Source organism: Aureobasidium pullulans (genome assembly GCF_000721785.1).
Source record: "Aureobasidium pullulans EXF-150 unplaced genomic scaffold scaffold_7, whole genome shotgun sequence".
Classification (NCBI taxonomy): domain Eukaryota; kingdom Fungi; phylum Ascomycota; class Dothideomycetes; order Dothideales; family Saccotheciaceae; genus Aureobasidium; species Aureobasidium pullulans.
The window spans coordinates 78,433-98,561 of NW_021941027.1; the positions used below are offsets into that span (position 1 = coordinate 78,433).

The 20,129-nt window shown below is 48.9% G+C and overlaps 7 protein-coding genes across 7 annotated transcripts; 5 read left to right on the forward strand and 2 right to left on the reverse strand.

Annotated features, from left to right (window-relative positions):
- Positions 1-226: 226 nt before the first annotated feature.
- M438DRAFT_391252 (uncharacterized protein) lies at positions 227-4,716 on the forward strand (the record flags this gene model as incomplete). Its single annotated transcript, XM_029909070.1, has 10 exons — positions 227-590; positions 644-815; positions 867-1,234; positions 1,584-1,736; positions 1,786-3,669; positions 3,728-3,733; positions 3,879-4,051; positions 4,100-4,361; positions 4,408-4,644; positions 4,691-4,716. 10 exons carry the CDS (start codon positions 227-229, stop codon positions 4,714-4,716), a joined length of 3,645 nt encoding a protein of 1,214 aa, XP_029761414.1.
- A 215-nt stretch (positions 4,717-4,931) lies between these two features.
- On the reverse strand, positions 4,932-5,423 carry M438DRAFT_271499 (uncharacterized protein; the record flags this gene model as incomplete). The annotated part of the gene is made up of 1 exon (XM_029900488.1): positions 4,932-5,423. One exon carries the CDS (start codon positions 5,421-5,423, stop codon positions 4,932-4,934), a length of 492 nt encoding a protein of 163 aa, XP_029761415.1.
- A 185-nt stretch (positions 5,424-5,608) lies between these two features.
- On the forward strand, positions 5,609-5,956 carry M438DRAFT_272025 (uncharacterized protein; the record flags this gene model as incomplete). The annotated part of the gene is made up of 1 exon (XM_029900526.1): positions 5,609-5,956. One exon carries the CDS (start codon positions 5,609-5,611, stop codon positions 5,954-5,956), a length of 348 nt encoding a protein of 115 aa, XP_029761416.1.
- A 2,736-nt stretch (positions 5,957-8,692) lies between these two features.
- On the forward strand, positions 8,693-10,069 carry M438DRAFT_334147 (uncharacterized protein; the record flags this gene model as incomplete). Its single annotated transcript, XM_029903683.1, has 1 exon — positions 8,693-10,069. One exon carries the CDS (start codon positions 8,693-8,695, stop codon positions 10,067-10,069), a length of 1,377 nt encoding a protein of 458 aa, XP_029761417.1.
- Positions 10,070-10,470: 401 nt separating this feature from the next.
- On the forward strand, positions 10,471-12,673 carry M438DRAFT_391253 (uncharacterized protein; the record flags this gene model as incomplete). Its single annotated transcript, XM_029909071.1, has 5 exons — positions 10,471-10,701; positions 10,765-10,782; positions 10,831-11,044; positions 11,097-11,381; positions 11,981-12,673. 5 exons carry the CDS (start codon positions 10,471-10,473, stop codon positions 12,460-12,462), a joined length of 1,230 nt encoding a protein of 409 aa, XP_029761418.1. The 3' UTR covers positions 12,463-12,673.
- A 1,205-nt stretch (positions 12,674-13,878) lies between these two features.
- M438DRAFT_271958 (uncharacterized protein) lies at positions 13,879-14,358 on the reverse strand (the record flags this gene model as incomplete). The annotated part of the gene is made up of 1 exon (XM_029900519.1): positions 13,879-14,358. The coding sequence occupies one exon, from the start codon at positions 14,356-14,358 to the stop codon at positions 13,879-13,881; it is 480 nt and encodes a 159-aa protein (XP_029761419.1).
- A 2,197-nt stretch (positions 14,359-16,555) lies between these two features.
- M438DRAFT_192555 (uncharacterized protein) lies at positions 16,556-19,218 on the forward strand. Its single transcript, XM_029899264.1, has 3 exons — positions 16,556-17,121; positions 17,179-17,395; positions 17,451-19,218. The coding sequence occupies exons 1-3, from the start codon at positions 16,910-16,912 to the stop codon at positions 19,077-19,079; spliced, it is 2,058 nt and encodes a 685-aa protein (XP_029761420.1). The 5' UTR covers positions 16,556-16,909; the 3' UTR covers positions 19,080-19,218.
- Positions 19,219-20,129: the final 911 nt, after the last annotated feature.

The following is a 20,129-nucleotide window of genomic DNA, read 5'->3' on the forward strand; positions in this document are numbered from 1 at the left end:
ACTCTAGAGGGTGAGTGTTGATCGCAGCTGCCGGGGGTGAACGAGATCAAGATCCATGAGGTCAGGGTTCTCTATGGTTCAAGTAATATGGTGTGAGACAACACCTCAATCAGCGACCTCAAAGAAAGTAAGACAAGCTTGCAATACAACCCGTGCATTGATCTATCGCTTTTACTTACCACCATTGTTTGATAATCATTTTACACCCGCGAGCATTGAAGAAATCATGGCTTCATCAACTCCAGCACCGCCAAAACGAGCTGCAGAGGATCCGACAGTCCAGAGAGAGCACAAGAGACCACGAGCTGTGACGACTTCGCAGGCCCGCGGAGTGACGCCAGTCGAAGATTGCATCGTCGCGAGCGTACTATGGACCAATCCAGGATCCACTGTTGAGGGTAATCATGGCCTGTTCAGGAGCTTGTCACATACCAAAACCTTCGAGGACTTAAGGTCACATCTTCAAGCACATACACGAACTTTCGAACTTTTCGACAACGCGATCATACAAACAAATCTCAGAAGACTGTTGATCGATCAAGTTATTGTCATGGCTATGAATGACTACACATGCAAAACAGGCAAAGCTGGTACTTCATTTCTGGGCAATCCTTTTGCTGATACCCACTAACATATGGTATAGGTCGCATGATGCATTGTCATGGTCATTCTACCCATGATACGAAAGAAATGGGCATGGTCGTGTACTTTGCCGGTCGGGGGTGGAGTGTCGGACAACGAGAACATTACACCAAGGCCAGACCTTATGCTCGCCTGCAGATGAGTGGAATGTTTGCCGGTTACCACTGGAAGGAGTACGTGCAGAGGTGACGCGATACAAAGAGTTGTGCTGACACCATTGTTAGTCTCGACACCACCACCCTGAAGGTGCGCATACTGGACATGAAGCTCATGATCAAAGACGGAGGAAAGTGGTTCAAAGCCACTTTCTTCCTTCTAGCTAAGAACTTGGGAGAAGCGAAGAAGCTCTACGGCAATGACATTGTGATCTGGTGGCTTGATCACAAGCTGTACTGCACAAAGCTTGGAGATATCTTGGGTTCTCTGCTACTTCCGGCCACTTACACGTATCCTGAACTTGCAGATCCACCCCGACTCAGACTGCATAACAAATTGTTCCAGGGTTTTGTTGCTGGCTACTTGCAGTTCTATTGGTATTATGTACCAGGGTCACAACAATGTCAAGAGTGGGGGGCATATCGCGAAATCACCAGTGAGCGCCTAGCAGAGGGCCTGTATACAAGGTTGGTGGATGAGTTGATGGAGGAGGACAAAGAAAAATCATCACTCAAGAACTGGAAGGAAGCTCTCGTGGAGATGAATCAGAAGGGGAAGATGCTCAGCCATGTTTGAGGGGCTCGGATATGAGAAGCTGCGGATTTGATTGCTTGTGGAACATCACGACCCCCACGTTTCACTTATATATCTTTGATTGGTGCATCGCTCGTCACGTAACACAAATTATCAAGAGTGTGTTGTAAGCCGCATTTTCTTTCCATCACTCTCAACATTGCTTTGCATTCACCGTCCCTAAACTCTCGGGTATACTGCCAGATATCAAGCAATGTGCCTTACAAACTTGGCTTTGAAGCGAGAATTCGTTGAATCTATACGGTCCCTTCTCAAAAGTCCTTCAACTCGTATGAGTTGTGGATTCCTCGCAGAGATGGAGATCTTCGAGAAGCTCGATGCGGCCGGCGTACCCTATATTCGAAGTGAGTACGGACAAAAATCTAGTCCGAAGTTCTCTGCTAACGTCTCAAGGCTACGAAGGAGCGACTGTCGATGGCGCGTTCTTCTGTGGTACCGAGAAGGAGCTTGCTGATTTTCAGGCCCGCTTCGGACCAGATGACACCTACGACAAGTGGAGATGGGCTTTGGACCATCAGGGTACGATGTTCATCACATTCGATGTTAAATATGTGTCCCTTCGAGCATCAAGAACAAGAATGCAGGACTATTCTTTCACAGAAATCACCAGGGCCAATACCAACAAGAATGCCGAGCTCTACCTTCTCTCTTTCGAAGGTGTGGCTGACTACACAGCCATCGTCCCTAAGCTTGTCTGGGAAAAGGCCTCCAGCGTGTCCCACGGTATCGACCCCCTGATTGCGAAGATTCCATCATGGTGTTTTGGTTTCATGGTTCATGATGATGATATTCGTACTGTTGTCCTCGACATGATATCTACATCCGTCAGCCAAAGCGGTCACGTCCGAAACCCAACTGTCGGTACAACTCTGACAGGCTATCGTCCCAAAGCGACGACCCAAACAAACTATCTCATTCCTACTCTTGGCGGTCAGGCTCGCGCCCGATCGGCTTACGAAGCTGTCACATGGCTGTGGACGATGTTGGATGAGATGAAGCCCCGACCAAAGGTCCACTTCAATCCTCTTGCACCCTTAGTCTGTGATTATCTCTTGGAGATGCCAGGTCTCCAACACGCATTGAGAATCGAGGCAAAAACATCGCAAGCATTAGGAGCTCACAAGACAATCACTATGGAGACTGGAGAGGCTCGTTCACCATTCGCCCCTGCGCGTCAATGGCATTTCCTAATCTTACAGGGTGGGGTTGGGATATCTGCATTCATTTGCATTGGAAGACACGAGGTCCAAGACAAGTGGCAGGACCAACCTTCCTGGAGGCATGAAGATTATTCAGAGTTCTTGTTCGAGGGACCAGATGCGCTTGAGCGTATAATCAACCATATGCGTTCCAAATACTCGGAGGTAGTCAAAAAGGTTCGCCAGATCGCAGTAACTGCAAGTCTCAACGCTGTTGATCTGGAATCCCTTATTACTTCAAACGCCGCCGACAGACTAGCGGAAGCCTTGAGAAACACCACATCCATATTACCGGCAAGTCTGGTTTTCCACTCCCCTGGGTTACCCTGGGTAGCAGCAGCGCTCAATGGACAATGTCGTCGCGCGGAACGTGGTATCTGCTTTGCATTGGATTCAGGTCATCCTGTGTGCAGTCATGTAATGCTTGACTGGCATTGGACCCATGAAGAAGGCGAACGTTACGATACTGAAGGAAAACTTCCTGTGTTTCCATTTTCTCAGAAAGCTATGGATCTACCATGTGTTCCTCTTGATTTTGTCGATATGTCCGGCGCCAAATCCGCTCTACCACTGGGTATGCGGGAATACTACTGGACGATTCCAACAATCGAGCAAAACTTCCTTATGATTGGCAGTACTTTTGCATCACAAGATCTGGAACCAACAACAGAGTTCACGCCTTCCAACTACCTCATGTTTCCGTCCCAACACCTCAGTCGTATGGACGGAAAGGTTCGTAAGCCGGTGTCCACTGAGGGGTATGATGGCAGTGCTTTCTTCCGCCGTATCTATCAAGCGTGGAATGCAGCTGATCCAGAGCTCTGGACGAGTCAGAGAACTGACGTTCTACCTTTCAACCAAAAGAGCGTGTTCATCAATGACTCAGAGGTCGACCCCAAAGACTACTTTGTGAATCTCCAAAACGGTAGACTCAGGGCTCAGATATTTGAGATTTTCGAGGAGGGCGACGAGATGAGGATCAAAGGATTCCAAGAGATTCAACCCAACAAACCATTCTCTAAGGCTCTTTACCGCAGCACATTGAGAGTCATGCACCAGGCTGCGTGGGACTTCGGTGGTACGTCTTGTTGCCTTCACGCTCCGATTATACATGATTAGCTAACAAATATCATTAGTAAAGCGTAAGCCATGGAAGGAAGTCGAAGAGACACCAGAATGATGTGTTCGTAGCATCATGGTAGGATTTGGAAATGGGATTGTGTTGCAACAAGGTGTTGTGTGCCGCGTAATCGTCCAAGCATCTTAGAATTGCCCTCAAAAATAAAGATGGCTCTGACTCTTTCTGCTCTTATCGTCTGCCGGATAGAAAAATGAGCTTACCAACCAAGCGAGAAGTGGCTCAGGCCCTGGATCGCATCACAGGTGAACTCAGCAGTGATATCACCGCCGACATTGCTCTAATCTGTTCCGCTGCCAAAACCCCCGAGCGCCGGCGATTTGTAAGTGTCGAATGTGTGGTAAAAGCAGTGAACTGACCAGAGGTCAAGATCCAGGAGTGGTGTCCTCTGGTTAGGCCAGACGAGAATCACGATCAAGACTCCGTATCCGATAGTGTCATCACACTCCGGAAGAAGCTTTGGGCGCGAAATGAGTTCGTAGCTCACCGCAAGACAAAAGCGATCCTCGTGGGCAAGCCGCCTGGATGGAGTCAAATGATGTTCTGTCGACTACTTGACAGAATCCACCCTTTCCCAAGCTGCCTCGAGGAGTCGAGACAGGAGATCATGGCAGCCTCAGGGAATTTCGATCGTACGTTCTAATGCAGCACGATGCAGCACGAGCTCACATCAAGAAGATTATGCAGACAATCGAACAGGAACAGAAGGTAAAGTCGCTCACATCGCGTCCCTTCCGGCAGACACAGACTCAGAAAGCATCACACGTACTGCTGCCTATTCGCTCTGCCAAATGATGGTGCTATCGGTGCTCTCTAGAACAGAGAAACTTATCAGGGATGAAGTCGAGACTGAGACGGCCATTGACCGAAAGGAATTGCTCATGAAGCTGCAGCACTCCCTATCCAGATTCTGCGGTATGTGTATATCGATTGGAGTCTGATCACCTGCTAACAACGACAGAATGCTTTCGCAAATGGCAGGGTTGAGATTGACCCAGACCAACCACGGCTGCTGCCTTCGCCAAACTGTTTCCCGACAGCTCATAGCAGGAAGCCGAATCTCTTTGTAGCCCATGGAACGGGGTGGGCATATCCATACTTCGAAGAATCTTGTCTCTGGTAGAGCAAGATGAGCGGTCAGCGATTGAGACGATATTCAACATTGCTCTTTCCGTATCTCTTACGATATATGATGACAAGGGCTATGTTTTTTGGGGACCTTTCGGCCGTTTGGACAACCAATCCAATATCTCCTTCTCTTGTACTCCAGTGAAAGTTGCACTTCCGTAGAGAAGCAGACTGGCGCGATACATCTCAGCCTCTGTGAATAGTTCTTTCTCTGCTCGGTAAAGGGGAGTATCGAAGTCGGTCTGGGTGGTAGTTTCGATTTTGGTGAATGCGGAGCGACGGTCGGTTGTTGAATCGAAGATCTTTTGCTTCAAGGGGTCGGAGAACACTAGCGCTTCGTGACTCCTGAGGTCGGGGATGACCAATCGAGCCAGTTCCATAGCATGATGATCTTTGAGAAGATGGATGACACGGTCGACCATGCCAGAAGCAGCGGAATAGATGTTGGTGGTGCCGAGGGTTTCCCATAAATGCTCGCAAGCAAACTGGAGCTTGGCTCCCCAATCAGCGCATTGCGGGTGCTTTTCAAGGTCGTCCAGAAGTTTTTGAAGCGTAGCTTGGTCCATCATCATGATAGAACAGAGATCCGTGAACCAAAGCCGATCTGAGTGCGCCTCTTGCAGGGAGTTGTCAAGCACGTGATATGCAGGTACGCGCCCGAAGCGCTCGTTTGAAGAAACCAAGCAAACTTTCTGGACGGCCATGCAATGAAGACTTGCGCTCGACACTGTACTCATAATCTACCACAACAATGTTAGAGTCGGAGAGTCGCCAAATCTCCATCGCAAGCGAGGCTGCGAGTAAGAAACAGAAGCAACCAGCTAAAGACTCACTCCTTCGCAACCTACCTATCTCAGGCCGCCACTTCTGGAAGGGAACCTTAGCAGAGCAACTGTCTGCTACTCAGCTAGACAACAGGCCGACAAACAAGTCCAAGCGGAGTATGCCCGGCAATGAGCTAACGGTCATGGCGCTCAATGAAGTAGCGATCTCGCATGGTAGAGGTTTCTTCTTCCACGTCTTGGGTAGAGACTCATGGACTTCTTGGCCCACTGAAGATATGCACCCCAAGAGCCGAGTTCCCCAGCTTCCTGGGTAGGTAAGCCTTCCAAAGCTCAACTGCACTAGCCTACTGACGCGTGAATGAACAGATATCAAATACCATCGATAGTCTACATGAACTATGTCTGGTCCGATACTTCTCGTGCCGCCTTTCTTGCCGAAAGTCATCGAGGCCGATACCTCAAGTCTGATCTCATGACCAATCCGCCACCAGACGCAATTCCGCTGTATGCAATTCAGTACACCTCTCACAGCAATCAGGCCCTATACATAACGCCCGTCGACTCCCTAATTCTTACCGCAACCAAGACCTGCTTCTACCTCCTCAAGTGCTCAGAGTTGGAGAAGGTTGGCGGCCGCTGGCCTCCCAGAAAGCGCCCACCAAAAGGACCCGATCCGGAACAGAGGCTGAACACCGCACCCTATCTTTGGGACGGAACGAAAGACCCTAGGAAGGCTCAGGCTCTACAAAATTGCCATATGCTAAGCCTGGAGGAAGTCTACAAGAATGTGGTCGTACAGTGCACTCCTACAAATCTGATCTCCACGTTCTCCGCAATGGACTTTCGGCGCCTCATACCAAGACCTCTCGCTCCAGAGCTCGGCCTTCCTCTCGGTACTCCCGCCATGGATCAGAAGTTCAAATCAGCCGATCCACCGAGTAGAAGGGGGGAGATACACGCTCATGCACCACGCAAGACAGAAGGGAGGGGTATCAAGAGAAAGCTCAGTGATACAACAGAAACTACATGAAGCTTGAATGCTTGCTGGAGCCGTATATAGTGGATTCATGAAATTTTCGCATCAATACCCATCATGCTTGAGCCAACTATCACCCCTAGTCACTTGTGCGTAAAGTCGCGAAGAGTCTGCGTCTTCTGCCGCCCAGAAGACACTCGAGTGACTTCTTCACGACATGCTTTTTGTCCTTTCTCGAAGCTGCCTTGAGTGATGCTCTCTGTGATTTCGATACCCGTCTTAAGGTATCAGATCCTAAAGCGTCCGCTGTCTCTATGGATGTCGCAGCATCCAACAGAGAGACCGTGAACGCATGGAGATCGACGATTGTGGTTGGAAAGTCGTCCTCTCTGGCCACACCATTTATCTCTCCTAGCTGAAATCCCGTACGTTGAACGGCCCTGCGATAGCGTCGCTCGGTCTGGGACCAGTGTTCAAGCTTTTGATCATCGACGCAGGCTTGGTACATCTCTATCACGATCCTACTTCCAGGAGCGCTTGAAAGAGACAAATACCTAAGAGTTCGTCGCAGATTGGGGACTCCTGTGAGTTGAGGAGAACCGGTACAGATGAGGAGCTGGAAGTTATGGCAGTTGTATGTCTCGGTGATCGTCTCTAGAAAGAGCTTATGGAGGCTGGTTCCAGGCGTCGGTGCAGACGGCGAGTCAAAGTCATGAGCTTTTTGACACTCTAAAGTGACTGTAACGACAATTCTGTTCTTGTTTACGGCTCGTAGTAGGTCGGCAAGGGCTTTTGCATCTTGTCCAAGCGTTAATACTGGTTCGCTTTGCTGTGCTTTTGCGAAAGCCAGCGCGCGGGCGACGAACGGTATCTCTCGAGTGTCCATTGAAAATATGAAAGATCGGAGTCGCTGTTCTGAAAAGATGGAAAATGTTTCTTGTTGAATACTCTTGCCAGATCTGCAGAACATATCTCCTTTTATGTATTCTGGTCAATATGAGTGGCTAATTGTTGTGAATCATGGTTTCACATCTATTATAAATCACGTATCTCTGCCTCAAACATCATACAAAGAACATGGACTCGTAGATTCGAGGCCTCAAGTGAGTCTTGTTATAGATGAAACGGGAAAACTTCCCGAGCAGTTGGCCTCAGATAGTAATTTCTAGGAAGCAAGTCTCAAAATCGAGAAAAAGCACTATCATGATCTTCATCAGCTCCTTCCACAGTCACACTCATGTTCAGGTTTTCGGGATCTGGGACATGGCTACATCCTGACTCGTCTATATTACTGTATGAACACATTGTTGCACCTGTTCGGCTATCGAAGTGATGAACCGCGAGTTCAAAACGTTGAGACACGAGGTGGTCTGATGGCAAACCAATATTGGCACGACCTTAAGCCCGCCACGGCTTGTAGGGTTCTGTAGGGAGGCTCTGTTTGTGATGCCATCTGTAGGTGCAAAGCATGATGATCATTCGAGTGTAAACGAGATTCAGCTTCGGGCGTGTAACCTTTGTAGACGCGAACATGTTGAGTCATTGATCAGATGGCCTGATATCCGGCCCTGCAATGGCTTTCGATGTCCATGAGCTATTCTCGCATCGCTCCAACGGCAGTCTACATAGTCAAAAGCCTGTTGATTACATACTCTTCGCTCACTGCATGTCAAGGTGTGCTGTAGCTTATGAGTGGCAGGATGGTCTGCAATAATACCAAGAAGATCGAGAATGATATGTGTGTGTTTTATCGTACCGAACTCGTTGCCTATCACACCATCCATAACCCGAAAAATGATATCTCGAGCATCGTAAGTTTGAGTCTGCTGAAGCAAACAAACTTATCTCCCAATTCCACTCAGTACCGAGTCGCACAACTTCACAAATCTCAAGTACACACCGTCGAGGGCATTCATCTTGTATCAACCAGTGTTCCAAGTGTTGGAGATATTCTCGACCACATATCCTTTCTGAAAGTGTCGTCTAATCACTCGGCCAACACGTCTTGTGAAACCAATACTTATCCGTTCCCACTCTCTCTACCCAGCTTACCTCATACAAGACACCGTCAGCCATGGAGGGTGATATCGAACCTGCGGAGTCCATAGCAGGACGACCAAATGTTTCAAGCATTCAGACCCCCTACACGATCCTATCTCCCTCTAACTCTACCCTTACAACGACTGGCCATCAGACATCACCCGAGCGATCATCTATCGCGAATTTTGTTGCACCGGCAGGCGAGTCCTACAGCTTCGGGACCAATGCCTTCTTTGCTTCCGGATCGAATCTTCAGAATGTCACGAGCACTCTCAAGACTCTGCCCTTACTGCCCTCTTTTACCCCTGTCAGTTCGATGGCCGCTGTGCAGATCTTACCACAACAGTCATCTGCCGGCCCTCTTGCCTGCGCCTCGAATGCGTTGGTTTGCGACTTCGGATATCTCGCTTCCTCAACCCCTCACGCGAAGGACCGCTATGCTATAGACGCCGACGCTACCAACCTGGCGGCCGCCAGCCACACCTGGCCACAACAACGATTCCCAGACCATCCTGTCCATCCGTTACACATGCTACACACCTTCGAGTCTGGCCTGTTCCCGAAAGCCCACTCGACACGCCAGTACAATTCAAATCCCCCACTTACTCCCTTTGCACTTCCATCTTCAAACCCTACCAACATAACCACGACCGACCAAGCTCGACCACAGGGGGCGGATCCCAGTCACGCTTCTGTGATATCACATGCACCAGTCCAAACTTCCCTTGCCCTGGGAGTCGATGTAAGAAAAATCCCAAGATGGGGAAAACGAAACAAAGACTATGAGAAGGTGTGGATGACAGCCATATTGGAAAAGGTCATAAACAATCCCACAGGCGTTGCAGTCAAGTTTTCCAAAGATCCGATTCTGAACCATATGTACCAGAAGCTAAGCCGTTGGCGCATATCTTTTGACGACGATGAAATGGCTGCGCGCGGTCCGGCTTACCAAGGAAAGAAGCGCAAGAGAGAAGAACTTGAGAGAAAATCGACCGCCCAGGAACTTCATGTTAGCCCAGAAGGTGATGCAACAAAGTCAACAGGCCCAGCCTCACCTGTCGTCGATGATGCAAGTGGGCATGGTTCACACTCTACGGAGGTTAACCTTGAGCAGCCAGACACCACAGACACTGCCGATCCTCTTGCCGACAAGAAGAGATTGATTCGCGCTGATGAAATTCACGACTTTGCATTTGGAGGCGGTGCCTACCTTGACTGCCCAAAGTGCGCAGAAGGTTTTGATGAGTTCTGGATGTGGAGCAAACATCTAAAGGAAGAATGTGGTATCGAATGCGGTATCTGTTCAGTGAACTTTGAAGAGGTTTCTGGTCTGCTCATGCATCGTAGCACGTGCAAGGAACATCTGATGAAGGTGTCGACCTTGAAGGAGGAAATCGCGCTTGGGTCATAGGTAGCCAGCTTACAATGGATGTTACAGGGAACAAGCAGGTCGCTAAATTGCATTTTCTCAGTCTGTTGTTTTTATACTGACCCATGGCATTGGACTCTTTTCATCAACACACACCTCTTCCTGATCTCTACATCACTTTATACTTATGATCATGAAACAACTATCTTCTGATTTAATCAGGGCCGCCCGGTGCCTATGACTTTATGCCATACTGTGCTGGGTGTTGGATTTCACACAACACTCGCTGGAGGGCAAAACCGGGCCATGTGGCTGCCTATGACATGTGAATAACACGTATGAACGACACCTCGCATTCCTTGGTGGAACACCGATCCTCTTTGCCGAAATTCTACACCGACACACCTCTGCATCGATCACCGACTTCTCTTATCCACGAAAATATGGTCACCACAACCCCGACAGAACCTGCAAACAAGAGAATGAAGCAAAGCGCGATCAAGAGATCAGATGCCCACAGCTCTGACGGTAGAACTTCTGTGAACACCACTGATGCAGTTGGTATCAAGCAAATCCCGAAGCGTCATGCCCGCAAAGGCGAGGTCTTCAACAGAAAGCGCGCTTATGTTGAAAGGGATAAGCAAAAGAGAGAGAAACCCTATCCGCCGGTGTCTGTAAGTATAGAGGAGAACCTTAGGTTCTATGACCTTGTGATGGAGCTTGCTGAGGACATGAAGGTTAACAAGGATACTGGGGTACGTTGTGGTATGTTCCTCTTTAAGCGCTTACTTACCTGTAAACAGTTCATGAAATCTGTCACAATTGTGGGAGAGTTTGAGGGTGACTCCGACGGGCCCTCGATAATCGAGGCTCTGAGGACACGATACGAAAATTGGATGACCGAGTCGACAAAAGACAAGCAGAGCGAACATGAAGAGCTCTCTGGTCCTCCCCATGTCAGTGCTGGTCCCTTCTCCGACGGATCTCTCTTCCCAACCTCGAACTTACGCGCAGAAGGTATGCAAGTTGGATAATGGTTCAAGACGCTTTTCTGACAAGTCGAACTCAGATTCCGCAGCACACATCGAGTCTCAGCACACGCTTCCATCCCCTGACACGCCGGTCCAAGCCCCCATACCTGACGACGAGAAGATCATGCAAGAGAAGCAAAAGAGATTGGCGTCTGAACTTGCCTATGCACACGACTTCGCAAAGGGCAAGTCTCCACTTCGATGCGCATACTGTCAGAAGTGTTTCCTCAACAAACCCACCTGGAGTGGCCACCTCAAGTCATGCGCTGCATCGATCTGCAAGGTTTGCGACAAGTCCTTCAGCGGCCATCCGAAACGACACCGTGAGCATGCAGACCACATCAAAAAGGTCACTGCACTCAAAGCCGAGATCCAGGGAGCTCTTCAGGCCACCGCCCAAGACACATTTGATTGAGGACATCAGACTCAGGAGTAGAAATGATCCACAAAGGAGACATTTGACTGTTGCGGAGCTTGGAATGGTTGTTTCAAGGGTGCTTTGTTCTGACTTCGTTCTCTTGTTTTTGGAACATACGCAGTTTGGATTGGTTGTTTTTTTTTGGGGTGTGTTGACTTTCACGTTTTTTCGGTGACGTGCCGACATAATCGATATGTTATCCTCCACAAGAACGTAGTCTCCTGCCATCTTCAATAATGCTCGCTCTTGGTAAGCTGTTGGCACTTCCACTGTTTTTGCAGAAGTTCAGTGCCCCATCCGGGTCGTGATCTCGCTGTAACCAACACGTTTCACTCAAGCATCTTTTATTTTTCTCTGCACCTTTAATCTTCCTTTTTGCTTTATTTCAATAACCTTGACAATCTTACACAATGTCGACCCGATATGACTGCTCAGTGCTCGACTTGAGTGAGAAAACTCCAGAACTGCACAAACACCTCGCCAAAATACTTTACTGTCTTGAAGACTATGAGTATGCGGTGTCCCAATCCGAGATCGACTCTTCTTTCGCCTTATTGGCCCAGCTCTATCCACTGCTTCCCGATAAGCCTTCCGAGCTGTACAGTCTGCTATGTACCATGGGCGAGGCTCTGAAGAATGCGAAGTCTGCAATGCAGAGTCTTAATGATTTCATCGAGCGCAAGCAGGTTGAGCTCCGAGCTGGAGCCCGCGCGGATAGTGCAAGAAACGCCGACAAGAAACCCGTGGCTCTCTCTATCGAGATGGGAGCTGGCAGAGAACTCAAACAGGACTTTCTGATCTTCGCCCACAGTTGGTTCAAAGAAATCTCGTTCTCTTTGAAACCATACTGGACCACCGAAGTGGTAAACATCATCAACACGCATCATCACCCGGCAAGCGAGCACCTCGGATACCAGCGTACGCACAAGCAGTTGATCGACATCATTTGCAAGATCAACATCATTACTGGAAAAGTAACTGGTTGAATGTCACTAGTCTCTACGCTCCTGATCCACTCATTCTGATTGGTACCTACAGTCAGCACGTCCTCTGAGACTGCCCAATCACTATTCAAAATCATACCAGTAGATATTTTGGCACGAGATTGCTATCCCCCTCCTATGCAGAAACCCTCATACAAAATTCGTCGGTGCGCATGCCATCCTTACAGTATAACGACCATATTGCCCCCCCCCCCCCCCAAACCCCCCGAGGGAGGCTTTAAAAAGTGTTCTTAAGTATGGCGAGGTGCAGTTCTATATCCTATACGAATCTCGAAAGATTTAGCGATGGATGGGAGGGGGGTAGCAACCCGGATGGAAGGGGGATAGCATTTACGATTTTGGCAAATATCCTCTGCAACAAGCCAAAAGATATTCCAAAACCAGCCTGACCCATGTGGAGTCAGCTGGAACGCTCAGCTGTTGCTCCATGATTTGGCAGAACGAACATGACACAAGCACTGCTTCTCATCATAGTACCAGAAGTGGATGCCTCTCCAATTCGGTCTCGTACAAAGCCCCCGGATTCATGTGCTGTGTAACGTTGCCCTGCTACGTTCGTCTCCAATCGTCTGACCTATCAATAGATTCAGTGGGCTTGCGCCAGCCAGAGACAGCCCGAACTTGGAGCTATGATTGACTATCGAATTGTGACTGACTTGCATGGATGAATTTGGCTAGCCCATCATCACATCACAGACAAGGTTTTACAATGTATGCGGTAAGCATTTCACGATTTTCGTCAAGCGAATGATGACGAGTCGGGTCTTGAATATGATAGATTACGACTTTGCTACTGGCACTGGTCAACATGAGTATAGTAGACCAGATTCAGTCTCTGAACAGCCTTCGCGGGCATTCGCAGAACCGACAGTGTTCTTTCGAGATAGCAACCAAAAGCCCAGGAACAGAGACGAATGACCAAGCCCCGAAACTTGTATCCTTGTATGACTCCCAAGTCTATCTGAGAGCTCGGTCGTAAGAATTACCTTCGCAACGCCTGAGTCCGCCGAAGCACGTCGATCCTACTTGAACTTGGAGTGGATTCATTCTCATGGAAGTGGAAAGGTCTCTTGATGGCTGTTGGGGGTGGCGATGGTTGTTGGATAACTCAGCGCTGGGCGTGTCTTGAGGAACACAAATCTATCAGAGACACCAACTGATCAAAAAAGCATAAATGAAGCATGAATTGCCTAGACTTGACCAAAGTCACATGTCTTTGAAATTCAGCCCACAATGATGCTAATTACGGAAATGTCATCAAGACTTGACTTGCAATTGTGTTCCAGGGCTCCCAATATGAGAATTATAGGATCAGAGCGAAAGGAGAGTAAAGCCTTGTCTGAGTTGAGAGCAGTTCCTAGCCCCATACACGTGCTTGAAACTCGCGTAGTAGGAGATTTAGTTTTGAAGGCAAGCTTGGATACTCACGATTGTATCTCTGAGGCCTTTTGGATCTTCGAAGTCCTTGGGATCTTCCTTGATGAGGGTGAGTAGGGTACTTAATATAGCTCTGAACTCAGATCTGGGTACATCCTCGTTGGTAGTGCTGGGCTCGCGCATCATCCTGTAAATCTCTTTGAGTTGCGGTATAAGGCTTGTTTTGTCTAGTCTTTGACCTCCAGCCATGAGACAAGGTCCGCACACAGTGACTACGGCATGCGGTACCGAAAGACCTGCTGGCATGTATAGAACGTCACCAGGAAATAGCAAGATACACCGAATGTTCTCCGGAGCAGGTGTCTCGAAGTCTCCTTCTTCGGCACTCGGATCAAGAAAGAACCATGCCTTGATGCCCGCCAGACATTTAACCCAGGTGCCATTGAAAGCATCTTTGTGGAATCTTGACACTGTAAGTATGGTGCTGAAAACGTTGAACATCCGGCTAAGTCCAAGCAGTGTAGGCTTTTTCAATCTCCTTTGTATCTTATCTCCAATCCCGAATCGAGGATGACACATGAATGGCGGATCCCCCTCTTGTGAGTCTACAAGTGGTACCTTCAGACAGTTGATGGGATCAAAGTCAATTGAGCCAGGGGTTTTGCGATCGAGAAAGAAATCCTGCTCGAGTTGTTCAAGGGTTACCTTCCGTGCGCTCGGCTCAGACCCATTGCCTTGAACGTCCATCTCGTAGTCCAGTCCGAGCTCATCCACAAGCGATCTGAAAAACCATGATGCTCTGGCCACATGTTCACAATCTTGCCCCCGGATGATAATCGGCTTTGGAATGATTGACGCATGATTCACGCAATTCATGGCCTCGGCATTGGTGAAGCTCCATACATCAGCACGGTCGCGGAGGGTCTCTGGCATTTGCTCGTTCCATTCAAGTGCCATACCAAAGGATTTGAGACGAGCAAGTGCGAAGTCAAATAGTTGGTCTCTGTTAAGCTTTGGTCGATCGATTGCTTGATCGAGGGTATCTTGCATATAATCGTACGCTTGGGTGAGAAGCTCCTTGGCACGATGTTCCCGTTCTTCGTGCTGCTTGCGCTCGATGGGATCGCAGTCTGCCAGATAGATCTCAGCTCCGGGAGCGCGAATTAGAGTGACTGAATTCTTCTGGTGATGGTTTTCGTCATCTTCAGTGATATCAGGATTCTGGATCAGGCGTCTCCGAACATTCTTTGTTCTAGTGGTAGCCCGTGCTGATTTTGTACTCCCCACTTTGACAATCTTCATAGGTGCCGACGGTGCAAGCGCATCGGTGTTTTTCGGGCTGTGGGATACGCTGTTGACAATCTTCTGGTGTCTCGGCGACAAAGTAGGACTGATTGAGGATCGATGTGATGACAGTGGCGAAGAGTTACGGGATATCTGCTGGTCCCTGATAGCAGAGTTAATGGCTCGCCAGTTTCTGAAATCGATCTCATCATTGTGGATAATCATCAGCCCATAGCGATTGATGACCTTGTTATCCAGCTGGGGAGCACTCTTCCGGATCTGATCCAGATCGGTTCCGCGGGTCATTGTTAGATAGCCATCGTCGACCACAGCCTTCCAATTTTGCTCCTTGAGACGGTGGTGAAGAAGAGCAAAATTCAGCATAGATTTAGCGACCACCCAATCAGAGACTCGATTAGATGCACTGCGTGCTGATCTCCAGAACTGTTTCTCACCGGTACCAACTTTGTCAAACCATTTGTTCCGAGAGGCAAAATCAAGAAACACAGACCCCCAGTTTTCCACAGCAGCGCAACATGCAACGGTACGTTGATCGGCGGCGTTGCGGCTTGCGTCTAAGTGGCGTTCTGCTTCCGACAACCGCTGAATTCTGGCACATGCTTCTGAAGCTTTGATCTGGTCTCCGAACTCGTCTCCATATCTTGATTTGAAGACAAGATGCAGCAGGACTGCGAGATCCTGACCGTTCTGATGGGTTTCTAGATAGTAAGTAACGAACTCATCACGCAGAGCGGCGCGCTGTTCAGCATTTTTTGCACCGTTCAGACGTTCCAACAAAGTCTGAATGAGTGATCCAGGCTTGCCGTCTAGAAGTGCATGTTTCCAGGCGAGCTCGTGAACAGTCATCATCAAACAAGTAAGTTGAAAAGTAGGATTAATGAAGCAGCAATGTATTTTACGAGTAGATAATTCGTCGCTGGACCCTGAATCTGCCGCGACAAAACTGGTCTGTGCGCAGAAGCCCCGTGAAACAACTCATTGACGCGTCCGTAGTGTACGCAATCTAAGTCATAATCATATTGCAGGCCTGGTCGACCGGAAAGAGAACGAGCGAGTGTTGGTTGGTGCCAATTGGGGTATGGCGATTGGTATTTGAGGGGGTTTAGGAGGTGGGTTTGATCTCGCTGTTCTCTTCCCGGTCTTGGCATAGGCACGTTCCTTCTCTCATACCTCTATATACATGTCTCGCAAAAGTGTTGACAAATGCTGACTGATCTCTTCCAACGCTCCAGATCCCTTGATTTCCCTATGTGTTGGTGATTCTGCCAACTTTCTTTTCGAGCCTTTTCTGCTAACTGGATAATGCAGATTGGATTCAAGAGCTTTCGTTGATCGCAGTTTGCGGTATCATGTGGCATCTGACTCATCTCTTGCCGATAGTCCGGTGTACGCGAAAGCGGTTGTAATTCTGTACAATGGTGTCGACTGTTTCGTTCGGTGGCCCAGTTCTTGTTGTAAATTGCAAGGCTGTGATCTTGCTCTCGTTTCTATTCTTGTTCTTATTCTTCTTCTCGTTTTCGTTTTCGTTTTTGTTTTCGATGTCGATTTCGATTTCGATTTCCAGTCTTTGTATCTCTGACAAGTTCGTTCGTAGAGTGGTGGATGGGTGTTTTTCTGCTCTCGATGGTATCTATCGTGTCGCATTGGGTGCGCCTGCTGTGCGGCAAGCGACGATTTAGCAAGCGGATTGGTGGCATTCTGCATACTCGGCGAGGGTTGGCCAGACCCTCGACAAGACGTCAGTTGCATGTCCGAATTTTTGCATAGTCCAGCACCTTTTATACCAACTCGTCGATTTTTGACGAATGGCGTACCTCGCAAGCCGCGTGTCGAAATAGTAACACCACCAACACCCGCTCGCGTTCCTACCGCGACATTGTATGACTTTGTAACATGTCACTCCAAACCGAAACGCGCCTCAGTACCAGGTCTCGACTGTGCCCCGATGGATACAGACAGGTACGATACACATGTAACTATGCACAATAGCTGGCGACTAACAACCTGAACATGTAGACCGAGTCGTCGAGAGCTTGTCGACTCGCGATTCTACCAGCCGAGATTATCTTCTAGCAAGCTGTTACCTACCTTCGTCGCCCGCACGGCTACGGCCAAACTATCGATAGCACCACCTATCACAGACGACCCCGTTGGTTCAAGAAGATTACCAAGTTTGGCATCTCAACATCAAACATTAGCGGAAAGCAGTCATGAGCAGCGATCGGTTCCAACGGTAAGACTTGAGTTGGTGTGTTTTACAAAACTGTAAGCTAACAAGTCTAAATAAGGTGCCCATGTTGCCAAGTTGCGTCAAACTCGATCAGAGTCCGAGTACGTCCCAGCACCACCGTCTCCGCTCGACACCAACACTACTATCTCAAACAGCCGTAGAGAAAGCGGGAATCCCATACGCAAGTCCAAGTTCAAGTATATCTCCGGAAAACCATAATATGGAGCGAAAGCCTGGCATGGTCGGAAAGGATATCGAGGCACATGAATCGGAGTCAAGTGCTCGAATGGACACGAGAAAGAAGTCGCAAGACGCCAAATTGACAGATGCGATCTTTGAAGCACCTGAGTCCTCGCACATAGGTGCTGGCCACGGCCAAAAGCTCTCTTCCTCGCAGATGCAGTCATGGCCCATTGCAAGGTCGAGAGAAGACAACGCACGTTACAGCATCTCTCAATCCGTGGAGCAAGCTCCAGCACTGTTCGACGAAGCTTACTTGCGAGGGTTTTCACATCATGTGCTTGCACTATGCCGAGCGATACTCATCTTCTTCTGGCAAATGTGGTCTTGGTTCTTCTCCACGATCGGTCCCGTCGTGTGCATCTTTATGGTTTTGGTTGTGTTCTTCTTGATTTCGACAGAAGTGTTATGGTCATCGATCGTAGCGCGGCTCGGATCGCTCTGGGATAACTCCTGGTTCCTGGTCTCCTTTCTCGCCACAGCTTCTAGGAGTATCACTACCGCCGTACAACCTCTCGTCTGCCACTTCCCTGTCTTTGAGAACCTGTGTCCCGATCCGTACAATACCTTCGAATCTTACGGTAGTCACATTACAGCAACCGTGTCGGCTTTGAGCGACAACCACGATGAGATCCATACCACCTCCCACTTGCTAAGAACTTTTACGGCTATTTTATCATCCATCTATGTGGCAATTCCCCCCTCTGACAACGACTTTCTCGACAAATTCTTGCAGGACTCACACGATCTTCAAGAACTGTTCGATGCATATGCAAGCAAGAACGTCCTTCTGCTCGACGACATCAACTTCAAATCTTCATTCCTTATCAGTGCTTTGCAGACATTGCTCAATTCGCCTTCGCACTTCTATGGAGGGTGGGCAATGGGACTGATTGGTTATCCTAATCAGTATGCTTCCTCCAGAGACTCACTGACCAAGACCCTGCAGTCTTGGTCTGACGGTGTCGATGATCTTTCGCGAAAGGCTGAAATCATCACACGACAATGGTATGCCTATCAAAAAGCGCTAAGTCAACTCAGCTTCGATATGAAAACGAGAAGAGAGCGACAAGCGCTCGGCTGGTGGCTTGACTTCAGTGGTTTTCCTGTTACATTGAGTCAGAAGGCAACCCTTGGGGATTTCCGCGCGTATGCAAAGAGTGTCGAGACGATACAGAGGACGTCTCCTCCCTTTATTCGCAATGTTAGTATCAACCTCAGCCTTGCCAAGTCTAACATCGTTGATGCAAAGGCAAGGATGCCGCAAGCAAGGTTGCACCTCACGTTTGCTTGGGAAAAGAAAAGCCAGGTATTTGTGATTTTGCTTGCAGACTTGAGAAACAGCGTCGCGAAAACACAGCTGTCTCAGCAGGAGCGCGACCTGTCCAACAATGAGAATGCTAGATTTCTCCGGATTCCGCAGACGACCCAAGGATATAAAGCCTGATATTGTAGCTTTGCAGGTCTCGGAGGTAGGTTGACAGCCAGGGTCTCCCTTGCTGAGAACCCTCCGATCCTGTTAGTAATATTGAGAGGCTCTTGGCGCCCAAGCTATCCGAGGAACGAGGCTCTTCGCACGTAGGTAGACAAATCAAGTTCTTTTTAGCAATCACAATCTCTCTACACGACCTCCGCGAGTTCGACGTCGATATAATCACAAATATGCGTAAGCAATGCGTAAGCATAATAGTCAAAAGGAGAAGGTGTGAATCATGATCATGACGATTTGGTTGTCCAACTTGTAAGTCATGGTACCAAACTGCCATGCCTCCTCAAATTTGCTCCACACAATTTCCCCGCAAATTGAAAAGTTTGAACAAACAGGGGCGATCAATAAAAAACTGCCCCATCACATTGATGCAAATCCCGCGTCACCCTTCATGTCCCTCGTCCGTGTCTATGTTTGAGACCAGGAAGCACTACAATTGTTGTCAGTTGGGCTAGGCTGGCCATGTTGAGCACCAGGACATACCTCATGCATGCGAGTCCATGCTACGACGAAGTTGGCGAGCGCGACTGATGGCATCTCGCAAGTCATAGGAAACACATGCGCAATCGCCTTCCAGGTAGTGGATGTGGCTCGCGTTATAGTCGCAGAGATGCGCGATTGCGACCTGTCCTATCCAGAACCGGGCATAGGCTGAGAGGGCGTGGATGATCTGGTCACGCGATGTGGAAAGTCCAGCCTGGTACAGATCGGATTGATAATCAGCGTTTGCGAGGTAGCCGGCAATGGCGATGAGCTCGTCCAGGACTTCAGTGGTGGGACCCTGCATGCGTCGAGCAGCGGCACCAGATAGCGACGTTCCACTGCAGAATTCGGGCCAAGCCTGCTGAACTTCCAAGACTGCGGCGTACAGGTTGTGGTTGTTAGCACGGATGTGCATAGCAAGGAGAGCGTTTAACAAACGTGCGGGCATGGTGGGTTCAAAGCGAGCGTGTTGACAGTCCGCGACTCAAAGTGGGTTCGCCTCTACTGATATGCCTTCAAACTAGT